General features: G+C 29.4%; 1 protein-coding gene across 1 annotated transcript; it reads right to left on the reverse strand.

The window, feature by feature from the left end:
* Positions 1–12: 12 nt before the first annotated feature.
* Positions 13–10,108, reverse strand: LOC105620573. The gene is given in 5 exon segments (XM_012202066.1): positions 13–194; positions 763–849; positions 852–932; positions 2,362–2,525; positions 9,780–10,108. Coding segments are annotated over 5 exon segments (843 nt in total).
* Between the last annotated feature and the right edge of the window lie 2,574 nt (positions 10,109–12,682).

The following is a 12,682-nucleotide window of genomic DNA, read 5'->3' on the forward strand; positions in this document are numbered from 1 at the left end:
AAGGGATGATTTTTAAAATGGTTTCCATGAAGCGAGAATATCATTCTCTAATAGCTGTTCAAAGAAAACAGCTTTTCTAACGTCTGTATTTGATATCAACTTCAAAGTATCTATTACTGGCGCATACTGACAAGTCTCAAGTACAAGTTTAGGTATATAAGTTCCAGTTTCACTATCCGATATGTTTTCCAATACATATGATAATCAAGAGAGATCTCTATAGGCTCAATGTAACGAGCTCAATGCACTACAATTATTCTTTAATGCCTTTATCTGATTTTCCAAGGAAATTGTCAAAAGGATTTTTAAAATCGAAGTTAGAAAGTAATTCAACTACTTCAGGGTCTTCAATAGCATCTTTTATCATGCTTTAAAATATTTAAGGACTTTTGTTTTCAAGAAACTAATTAAACCCAAAGCTATTTCCTCTAATTCATTTAAAAAATTATTCATAATATAATAGTTAATCATAGATCCTTTGGATTGAAGTCTTGCAATTATTCTGACAATTGAAGTATATAAATAATAGTTAGATTTTCGTGAATGTCTTCATAATTTTCCATTTCTTGCACTTCTTCCTCCATTTGTCGCACTTCTTCCTCCATTTGTCACACTTCTCCATTTGTCGCACTTCTCCATTTGTCGTACTTCCCCCTCCATTTTCCTCCTCTCTTTCTTCGACGTTATTTGCACAAAATTCATCTTCATTATTGATCAATTCAGGCTCTAAATTATTATTACATCTGTTTCTATAATATCAACGTATGTGTCTCCTCAATGTATAGAAATATATAAATTTTCGACGATATCCATTTTGACCACATTCGAAACTATTATTCCCCATTCCTGAATTGAAAGTCCATGAGAATTTTGTAAATGTCGTACTAAACCATTTAATCCATTACTGACATTTTGATGACATAAAGAACAATTTAAACGATTTCACCTTTTTGCTGCAACAACTGTAGATCGATAACGAAATTTTAATAAAAATATTAGGATTCATTAAAGTCATCTAAAGAGAGGATTTACAATCATTGAAAGAAAAGTGCATATTCCATGTCACGAGATATTTACAATCTTCCAGTGATTTCAACTTTAAAGAAAAAAAATCTGCGAATGTCGTCACAGTTATGAATTTGTTAATTAATACGATAATAAAAGTGTGGAATATATGTATATTACAACTATAAAAAGTATTATAAAAGTTCTTTACATGAAAAAACGTTAACTCATTTATTGACAGAATGCTCATCTAAAAAAGCATTAGAAGCGAATTCATCTTTTGTAAGGTTTAATATTTTCTTTGTTACCTCTCTTCTGTTCATTTTACAATATCAGTCAATCAAATATCAGCCATATCAAAACTTCAGAAGAGTATCTGAAACATATTGAAATGAGTCCAAATACACAATTTTAGACATATTATGTATATAATAAAGTAATAAATGGTAATTCTTCAGAAAATCTCCCTCTGATTTCGATGAAATTAGGTTCATTCGACGCATTTTTGCGTAAAACAAAAAATCACTATTTATAAACAACAATTCTCTGCATTAGCAGTGAACGTGCGGGTTTAAAGTAGTGAATTCATAACTGTAACAGATTTCCTAACCTCAATAGTCGTCAACTTTAACCCACAATATCTCGCTTCGCAGAGCAGGATTTTTTCTGCCAGATTCTTTCATTTTACGCAAAAATGCGTCGAATGAGCCTAATTTCGAAATCGAAAGTGAGAAAAAATTATCGAAAGTTTAGTTAACAACGTAAATACTTATTAAAACGAAAATAATCACTTCTCTTTTCAGGTTCACTGCAGTTCTTCACAATTCTCTTTACTAATAATATGAATAATGTAAAAGATAATGACATCAAATGATATTCAGTTAACACAAGTCGCCTGCAGCCCTCGTGACCGTTATCTGTCTATCATACACGAACATATTTCTCGGAAGCCCAATAAATAAATGAACGATATAACCGCTGACAAAATAGTGAGCTTCACCATCGCTAATTGCACAGCGGATTCGTTTCATTAATTCATCAGCGATATATGACATCACTGATTCAATCAGTAATTTTTTCATTAATTCAGATTTAGCAGTCTTGATTACGTAACAATTGAAGACGTAATCAGAATATTTTCAAAAACTAAAACTGGAAAATATAATATAATATGTTGTATTAAATGTCAATCCGTTCATTTCAAAAGTGACTGAAAAATTTAAACAGCTTAATAAAAAATATGTCAAAGTCTTTTATAGTTCTAAATTAAATAAATACATAAAGGTACAAAAAGTTCCACGTCCACGCCTAAAAAAAACAATTGTTTATAAAATTAAATGCCTATGTTGGACAGACGAGCAGATAATTCAAAATCAGGATTGCTGAACTTGGCCATATTCGATGGAATACGTCTGCTCGTTCTGTAATTACCGATCATAGATTGCAATTGAACCATGAATTTGATAGGAACAATATCCAAATTTTGAACAAAGAACCATGCTATTATGAACATCTGATATCTGAGATAATAAATATTAAAAAACAAAGTAATAATCTGAATTTACAAACCGACATAGAGAGACAAAAGCCTATATCTCTATCATAAAATTTGACATTTTTATTTTAGTTGTCATTGTCAATCTGTCTAATTTCCCCTCAGAAAATATTTAACTATCTTGCTGGTTACACGATTTTAAGTTCCAAATTTTGCTTCTTGACACACATATAATTTATTTTTGTGAATATGTACTATCTTCGAAATCTTTTTGACGGGAATTCATTTTCTCACATTATCATCAATGTTTCAATTGTTCTGACAAAGTTATTTATATAGAGATTTATAAAAAAAATGAAGTTGGCGGCTAATGGGTGAGTGTTTCACTTGGATAAAATTATTGCTTTAAACATTTTCTTCTTTAGAACAAGAAAATCCAAACATTCGGCCTGTAAACTATTTGCGAGTAATCTTCTCAATTCTTTGTGTAATATATGCGTTTGTGGCCAATAAATTTGAAGTAATATCATTTATATCATCAAGAAAACCTTAATCTAAAGTAATATGTAAAATTAAATAATAAAATATGTGAATTTTGAATTAAAAAAGAAGGTTCTACAGAATAATGAAGAATGATTAAATACATATGAAAACGAATATCACGCATGAAGGGTCATTAGGTAAAATGGAAGTAGAAGAATTACAGGAATGTTCAAGAATTCTCGGAAAACTTATAATGTAAAATACACAAACTACATCGGTGATGGCGATTCCAAAACATACACAGGTATCATAAATGCTGCTCCTTATAATATTCCAATTAGTAAAAAAGAATGTATTGGGCACGTTCAAAAACGAATGGGAAGTTGCCTACGCGAATATAAAAGAAAAACGAAAACACTTGGCGATAAAGGCAAGCTAACGGCAAACATGATAGATAAATTAACTGTTTATTATAGTTTAGCGATACGATGGCATTGTGAAAGATATGTATAATGCGATTTGGGCAACATATGATCATTATAGCTCTACAGATGACAAAAACTGAGTCATAGCAAATATTCGATTGGAGCTGAGTCATGGTGCATTTGGCAGTGCGCTTCGGCGAAAGGAGAGTTGGCTTCATTCAAAAACGATTATAAACATTTTTTTCTTAATGTTTTGACTGCAATCAAGCCTATCTTTGAGGCTCTTAGGAATTAATCTAAAGAAACTTTACTGTACAGATGTGTTGGTGAGGTTTACACAAAACAGTAATGAAAGCTACAACTAATTCATCTGGAAAATCAGTCCGAAAATTATTCCAAATAACTCCATTATTGTCGAATTAGTGGCATATATTGCTGCCTGCGTATTTAATGAGGGATCTATAGCATTATTACAAATGTTACAATCCATGGGAGTCAGCAGCGGTCCTAATGCTCATCAATTTATAGAGAAGACGCCGAATGCATTAACATATTTAATTATCGCGCGCAACAGAGCACTCGGGAGGAAAGAAAGAATACGTCAGCAATAACAAATCGATATTTTAGAAGCATCAACTTTAAGAGAGGAGTAATATATGATCCTAGAATAGATGACTCTAAGTGTAAATTGAAAAATAAATTTTTTATTTAGTAGTAAACAGAACTTGAAACTTTAAATGTGTTTTTCTCAAAACTATGTTTCCAAAATCGATGAGCAGAATATCTCAGAACCACTGGACCGATCAATTTGAAATTTTACATGCTTTTTTTAGGCATGTAAATCTAGTCTTTAATCGAAAGAATTTTTTTTCCGATGCGTACTTTTTTTAATGGATGAAAAATGTCTGAATTTTTTTCATGAAAATCGAATGTCAATAGTTTTGAATAGCCATCATTTTGTTGTAATTCAATTTTTCGGAAATATTAACCGATTAAAGACTAAATTAATTCATATATTAACTAAATCTTTCGAATTTTTTCATTTCAGATAACTTGTTTCCGAATGGCAGTGCTCACCGCATTTTGGAAAACGGCTTTCCGGACACTAGAACTTATTTATTTATTAATATTTTTACATTAAAAAAATGAAAACTTCGTCAAAGTAGATTCTTTCGAACATAAAATATTTCATACAGATATGTGCATATACTATTTTGAAAAAAATTCACGAAAATTTTTTTTTGGCCTGCTAGGCATCTCTTAATGCATTTTCATTATATAATTTGGGTACAAACTATCGATTGATCATACAAAGAATTTGATCGGAACAACTATTATTGAGATATAATAATCTATTATTGAGATAATAATCGAGATCTCTGAAAATTCCGCTCCGCGTAAAGATATTCGGTATTGTCTCTCTCTAAAACGCTACGTATTTTTCTTAACTCCGAAACTATCATGTCTCTGAATAAAAAGCTCATCGTCCTTCTTTTCTTTAATAATAATGTTTGCACAATTATCAGTACAGTTCTCTGTAGTGATTTTGTTAGATAAATCAGTACTGACATTGCAATATTTTAAATGATCAGACATTTCTAAGTAATTTATTTATTTATTTAGCAGTACTTTAAAAGTAAATTTTCTGTCTAAAAACAAATTAAAAATTAGAAACAATAATATTAATTAGAAAAAAATACGTAAGTCGAGATGCAAAAACTTTTTTATAAAAACAATCTTTATAAAATTAGTTTCGTATACACTAAAGACATAAACAATTTTGATCAGGTCACTTGATCTTTTAGGTCACTTCAGTATATCATAAACAATTTAAAATTTTAATCAATTACATCTATTTGTAATCACATAGAAAACTGACACATAAGAAAGCTGACACCATAAAATAGATATTAATTTATTTAGTTTTAATTTTAAATTATTAACAATATACACTATTTTAAATTATTAACATTAACTTGATTAACGATAATTTACGATGATGGAATGGCAATGGGATAAGTTATCGATATATAAAATAAATTTCATCAAGATTATTTTTGTAAAGACATAAGTTGGTTTACATGCTTCTTTCTAATTAATATTGATTTTGTCATACGGTCTTTGTCTCTAAATGATTCCTCCTGTACTAATTTTGTGCGCACCACAAATCATGAACATCATCAAATAATCACTAAAAAAAAAGTTATGAAAACAATGATTTAAAAATATATATTAATAACATCTTTTGTTAACAATGTGTGTACATATTATTCCTATACAGCATAGGACGTTGAAAGAATGTTGCTGAGATGTTGCAATGTTGAATGTTAAAGTGTTAATGTTTTATCAATGTATCTATATTGATTCTTTAACATTGATTGTTAATATTACTGCAATGTTGAAACAATATTGAACAAATTGGACTACAAATTGAATTTTTATTGATTTTTCCACATGATTGTTAATGTTGCTGCACATTGAAATAACATTGAATAAATTACATATCAACATCTATTTTATTTTGTAAAAAATGAACAAAAACAGAATGTCATGTAAACAGAAAATTTAAATTATTCAAATTAATCTTTTAACGAAACTCATTTCTAAATGATATCTATATGTTTACGCGAGAATCGGCCGCATATGCAGAGTGCTTGTGCGTGTGAGATTGTTTGTTTGTGATGTGCGACGTCGACTCGTGGTCTTTGTACATATAACTATATGTTACAATTATACATCCATTAACATTCAGTATTCATAGTCATTATCGAAGTAGCAGTTCTCATACGATCGCAGAAGTATGCCATGTGGAGGTACAGATTCGGATCGATGACTGCTTAGAAAAATAAGGAAATTAATTCCCAAATGAAATTCTCAATTAAATAATCAAATGAGATGGAAAACATTCTTTTTAAAATTATTTTTTAATAATTTTGTGTGTGTTCCGGATGATATTAATCAATTATACTTATTTTAATAATAAAACTGAATTAATTAATATAACATGGTATGAATTGCAACGTCTCACAGACATAATTCAACGGACATTAGTCGATTCTGCAACATTCTCTTCAACATTCTCATTGAATCTATATTTCGCGATGTTACTGCAACGTTCGCAATGTCGCAATTCAACGTTTCTGAGATATTGATTTGATTCAATGTTAGCGTGCTGTATTATGACTTCTATTCTAGAAGGTGAAAACAAATAAATCATTACTTTTATAAATAAATCTATTCTTATTTTACTTCAGAGTATATACAGGATGTTTCAGAAATAGTTGGCCAAATTCTAAGTATTTCACTTATTGTGTAAAGATGAAAAAAAGTATAACATGGGTTCGGAAACGCTTTCTTTCAAAGCTTATAAACATTTTTTATTTAAATTGTACATATTTATCCAGGGACCAAAAATCGAAATACTTTTATTAACAACTATATACCGGTATAAACTATATACCGATATTTCCATTTAATAGATATACGAAAAATCGAGATCAAATATCAGTATTGGACGTCAAATAAGTAAATTCAAAAAAAATTTTCATAATATCGGTATACGCATAATATTTCGATAATATCGGTATTGCCATTATTAGATACTGCATTAAAAGTTTTCACACCGAATTTCCACCTATTTCATTATTTAATTACAAAAAATCCCAAAATTACTCTACGTTTTCAAGCGTTCACTCAGATATAAAGCTTAAGATATTGACACTCCTTAAAGCTTAAGATATTGACAGGGATGGCAACATATCACCTTAAAAATAATTCGTTACTGTTACAAGCATTCAAAATGTAATCGTTACTTTTTTTTGACACTAATAAAATATTTTTTAGCGTTTTTCATTGGCAGAACTTGTGCGCACTTAGTGCACATTACATCGATTGTACACTACTTCTAATCTGAATGTAAAAATGAGATATTTCAATTGATAAAATGTCAAAGTATATTTTATCAAATAACATAATAAAATATATTGAGGATTTCGCAGTTTAACTCGTTTCTATTTTTTTATTAAACATATATTTTTACGATTTGTGTACAACGACTTTAAAATGTACTGAATGCGCTAGTTCTATTAATGAAAAATGATATTATATGCACATTTTTGCAAAATATAAAAATTATGTCAGAATTCTACCTTTTAATAGAGAAATGATGCTCAAAAATTGATAAATGTATATATATATATATATATATATATATATATATATATATATATATATATATTTATATAATGTGTGTAAGCGCGCGCGCGCGCGCGCGCGCGTGTGTGTGTGTGTATGTGTGTATGTGTGCGCGTTTTAATTACGATTAAAACTTTTACGTGGCTAGAAATAAAGTAATGATAAAAGTAACTATATAATAAAATTGTTACCATTATCTCAAAAATGTAATTGTGTTACCACGAATGTTACTCAGAAGAAAATATAACATCATTGTCCATTTGTTACTGAAAAAAGTAAATTGTAACGACGTTAGTAACGCATTATTTGCTAATCTTGAAAATTGATAACGAAATAACAACAAAATAAAAGTTTTTCCTTTATTGAATAATTATTGGAAGAATAACATTAACTGTTAAATAGATTTATTACATATATTGTTATATACATGTTCCAGTCAATAATCATTTATTATATTCTTATTATTAATATACAATATTCTATGTTATTTATTTATAATTTTATTCTTTTTCTGCATTTGCTTGAATAATATATATTGCTTAATAATATATCGTTTATTATATTTTCGTTTAAATTACTATGAAGAGGTGATAAAATATATTTTAATAATGAAAATAATCGTTTAACACTAACTTGTGTGGAAGGAACAGCTAATACAAGCTCATACAGGTTAATATTAGCTAGTATATAAATCGGGCATTGAATCTATTTTTCTTCCAAACTGTAAAACTTTCTTTTGATTTTAAACAAGATAACTGAGAAAAAAAATTTAAATGATGAATTTTAATGATTTCTTATATCAATAAGACATGATAGAGATTTCATTCTTTCGTTTTTATTCAAATTCTTTGCTCTTCATATCCATATGTTTTAACTCATTTCACAGTCAACAAAATTAGATCTCATTTCATAATTAACAAAATTATAATCTTATATTTCATTCTTTAATATTAATGATATAGGCATTCTTTTGCATAATAATAAAATATGGAAAGAACATCAACGAATCCTGTATATGAATATTTTTTTTATGATATGGAATTTAACGTATCTATCTGTTTAATAGAAAACTGCGAACATGTTTGTAAAAGTAAGTTTATATATTATACATACATGTATATTGTAAGGCAACTCCGATATGTACGCCGCACCTATCAAAACTTAATTTATTAAGTATTATTTACTATGTTATAAAGTAAACGAATTATATCAGTAAAAACTTTGTACTGTCTACTATTATGAAAAAAAACATTAGAAATCCGAAATATTTATATTTCGTATTAAAAAATGAACTTTTTTTAAACTCTTGCATTTTTGCCGTATATCCCATAGAGATGGAATATATGACTACTCATAGAAGGAGGAGGGATACGTATGGCTCATAAAAAATTTACAAATAATACATATAAACAAGATGTAAAATGACATAATAATTTATAAAATGCGTTTAAAGTTTTATTAAGGAATAAAAATATAATTATAAATATGTGTATGAAATAATAAATAATATTAAGTGTAGTAAAAAGAAATCCATTATTTTTCCAATAGATGGCTTTAGTAATCTGCATCTCGCGTTGTATAACGTTACGCTAGATGGCATTAGAAAGATAAGATTTTGTACTAAAAAAAACTTCTCAGACAGTTTCGTGATTGCTTGACTCAGTATTGTTTGAGTGCGCGTCAAAGATGGACACCAGCAAAGAGAAAATACGCCATATTTTACAGTTTTTTTTCGATAAAGGCGAAAACGCAAGTCAGGCGGCTGAAAATATGAATAGTGTTTATGGTCCTGATATTGTAACAGCTAATCACGCGCAATTTTGGTTTCGTCGATTCTGTTCCGGTAATTTTGATGTCAAAGATACACCACGCTCTGGAAGGCCAATTGAAAATGGCGATAAAATAATGGAAATCGTCGAGTCCGACCGTTATGTAAGCACTGTTTCGATTGCCGTCATATAAGCACTGTTTCGATTGCAGGAGCTAAACATTGCACAGAAAACCGTTTGGAACCACTTGAATAAGGTTGGATACAAAAAGAAGAGGTATGGGTGCCACACGAGTTAACGTAAAAAAACCTCATGGACCGAATTTCCATCTGCGAATCGCTGCTGAATCACAACAAAATCGAATTTCTGAAGCGAATAGTGACTGATGATGAAAAGTGAGTCACTTACGACAACATCAAGCGAAAACGATCGTGGTCGAATCGCAATGAGCCGGCGTAAACGGTGGCCAAGCCAGGATTGACGGCCAGGAAGGTTTTGGTGTGTGCTGGTGAGATTGGCAGGGAATCATCTATTATGAGCTGCTCCTCTACGGCCAAACTCTTAATTCGGACCTGTACTGTCAACAATTGGATCGTCTGAAGGAAGCAATTGCCCAGAAGCAGCCAGCGTTGGTCAATAGGAGAGGAATTGTGTCCATCAAGACAACGCAAGGCCACACACATCGATAGTGACTCGTCAGAAGCTCCGGGAACTTGGTTGGGAGGTTTCTTGTGCATCCACAATATAGTTCGGACCTGGCTCCAAGTGATTACCACCTGTTCCTGTCTATAGCGAATAATTTTGCTGGTGAAAAATTCGCCTCAAGAGAAGCTTGTGAAAATCGACTGTCCCAGTTTTTTGCCAATAGGGACGAGGGTTTCTATGAGAGAGGCATAATGGAATTACCTTCAAAAAATCAAATTCAAACAAAGTTATCGAACAAAACGGTGCATATTTGACCTAAATCGGATCATTCTAACTATACTAAATAAAGCCTTCAATTTCATGCAAAAATAATGGATTTCTTTTTACTACACCTTATAATTACAATCTTCTCAGATGTATTACAAGTGTTATGAGGTACATATTTCATGTAATGCGTTTATTGTTAGTGCACTGAATTCAATCTGTGCACTTTGTATGCTTTGGGCATACATCCCGCCGATTAAAAATGTCATATATCCCAAACAGGTAGAATACACAAGACAACAAACTAAACAAAAAATACAAGAGCAAAGTATTTGTATTTTGTTATACAACATGTTTTACTATTCCTCTACACTCATGTATATGTCACGAAATAATCACTAAATCTTTTGCACATTCTACAGTAATCATTTTATGTAGATTATAATTTATGATGGCGCTACTTAACCCACTAATAAATCGATTCAATTCATAATAATTTCATTAATATTAACAGTATATTAATATTAACATGAATATTACAGTAAGAAACTGAAATCATAATACACAAGATTAAAATAACATGTAAAGGCATGTAACAGAGTAGTTGCATTAAAAAATTATCCTCACTCCTTCTATTTTTTCTGACTTCTGCGGCATAAATCCCAGCGCGGCGTATTTGCCGGAGTTATTCTATATATTATATTAAAAATGCAGATGTCTTTCTTGTTTTAGTTATATATAATTTAATTTTTAAAAAATCAAATTGACTCTGATTTCAATTTTTAATTATAATTTTGATTACCATCAATTCGATTTTTAAAAATTAAAACATATATGTCTTTTGATGTACAGTTTAATATAAAATTAAAATATGCGACGAAATTTAATTAAAAGTGAATTATCTTTATATTAATTATTGCAGAGAAAACACGGAACAAACAACATTTGAACATTCACAACATGGAACATTTAAAATTTCATTGAAATAATACGCAAATTAGGATACCAATGATAATTTACCAAACTTCAATTCGAAAAACTTAATCGTAAGAGAAAAAAACAAAAGTGACATTGATCCCGAAAGTGATAAAAATGTAAATTGGATAAATTGTTGAAAGAATTAATTTGGTTACAATCCACCGGCAGACCATTTTCACTTATAAATGATTTTGCATTCCGCAATATTATTGAAATGATATCTCTTGATTCTACATAAAGAAATTATGTTAATACTCATAGAATTCGAGAATTGGTTATATGTAAAGCTGAATCCATTTGCAGTAAAATACGTCGTGAGATGAATGGAAAACTAGTTGTCTTAAATCAGATGCAGCTACATGCATGGATCGGTCATTTTTAGCTATATGTAAATGTACAATTTCTATCCGATAATAACTCTACTGTAATCATAATACGTTAGCTGTTCAAGAATTATATGATAACTATGACGCATTTACATTGAAAATCATTGTTTTAAATACTCGAAAATATATATAATATTTCTTCAACAACTTTATTCAATAATTACGAATAATAGATCGAATATGATTAAATTGGTTCGTTTGTTGAAATACAATCAATTAGAAGAATGTGAAGACGAAACAGATAATGAAACTGTTGATAATTTAAATATTACAATTACATGGAATGAAAATAATGATGAGATATCTTTTGAAATTGAAAATAATAATGAAGGAATCAAAAAAATTGATGGTTCTATACTAGGAATAGATTACAGAGAATTTCAAGAGAATTCAAATCTAGAATTATATCGAAATATAGCGTAAAATCTTGAGATGTACTGCTATTTTTTAGTATTTACAATTAGCGATTGCTGATGTGTTAATAAAGAAGTAACACAAATAATAGATGTTCGACGTGTTTGTAAAAAGCCACGTACACCAACAATACGAGGTGTTTTAAAAACGATACGGAAAAGGAAATCAATATTAGATTGTGTAATGAGATGACATTCGACATGATAGAACGCTTAAATAGAATTGAAATCCTGTTGTGACGAATCAAACAGAGATTTATATTTGACACTTGAAATAAATTAAAATTTATTCCAGTGGAATTCCATTGTAGACATTTAATATCTGCTATACGTATAGCTACAAAAAAGTTACAAGAACAACACTTGACCATTGGTGATTTTTACTATGTATGGACTCTTTGAATATTAGAAACTTCAAAAGTAAATACGATATTAGCAAACTTCAAAAATAAATACGATATTAGCAATCGATTTTGTTGATGCAATGAAGAAATATCAGACGCAACTATTTCAAAATATCTTTCTTGCGGGAATATTTTGGATGTCAAATACAATGTTGTATTATCATCACAAGAAATCGAACAGGCTAACAAATAACATTTAATAAATATATGGAATTAGCTTA

Source organism: Atta cephalotes, assembly GCF_000143395.1.
Source record: "Atta cephalotes unplaced genomic scaffold scaffold00027, whole genome shotgun sequence".
Taxonomy (NCBI): Eukaryota; Metazoa; Arthropoda; class Insecta; order Hymenoptera; family Formicidae; genus Atta; species Atta cephalotes.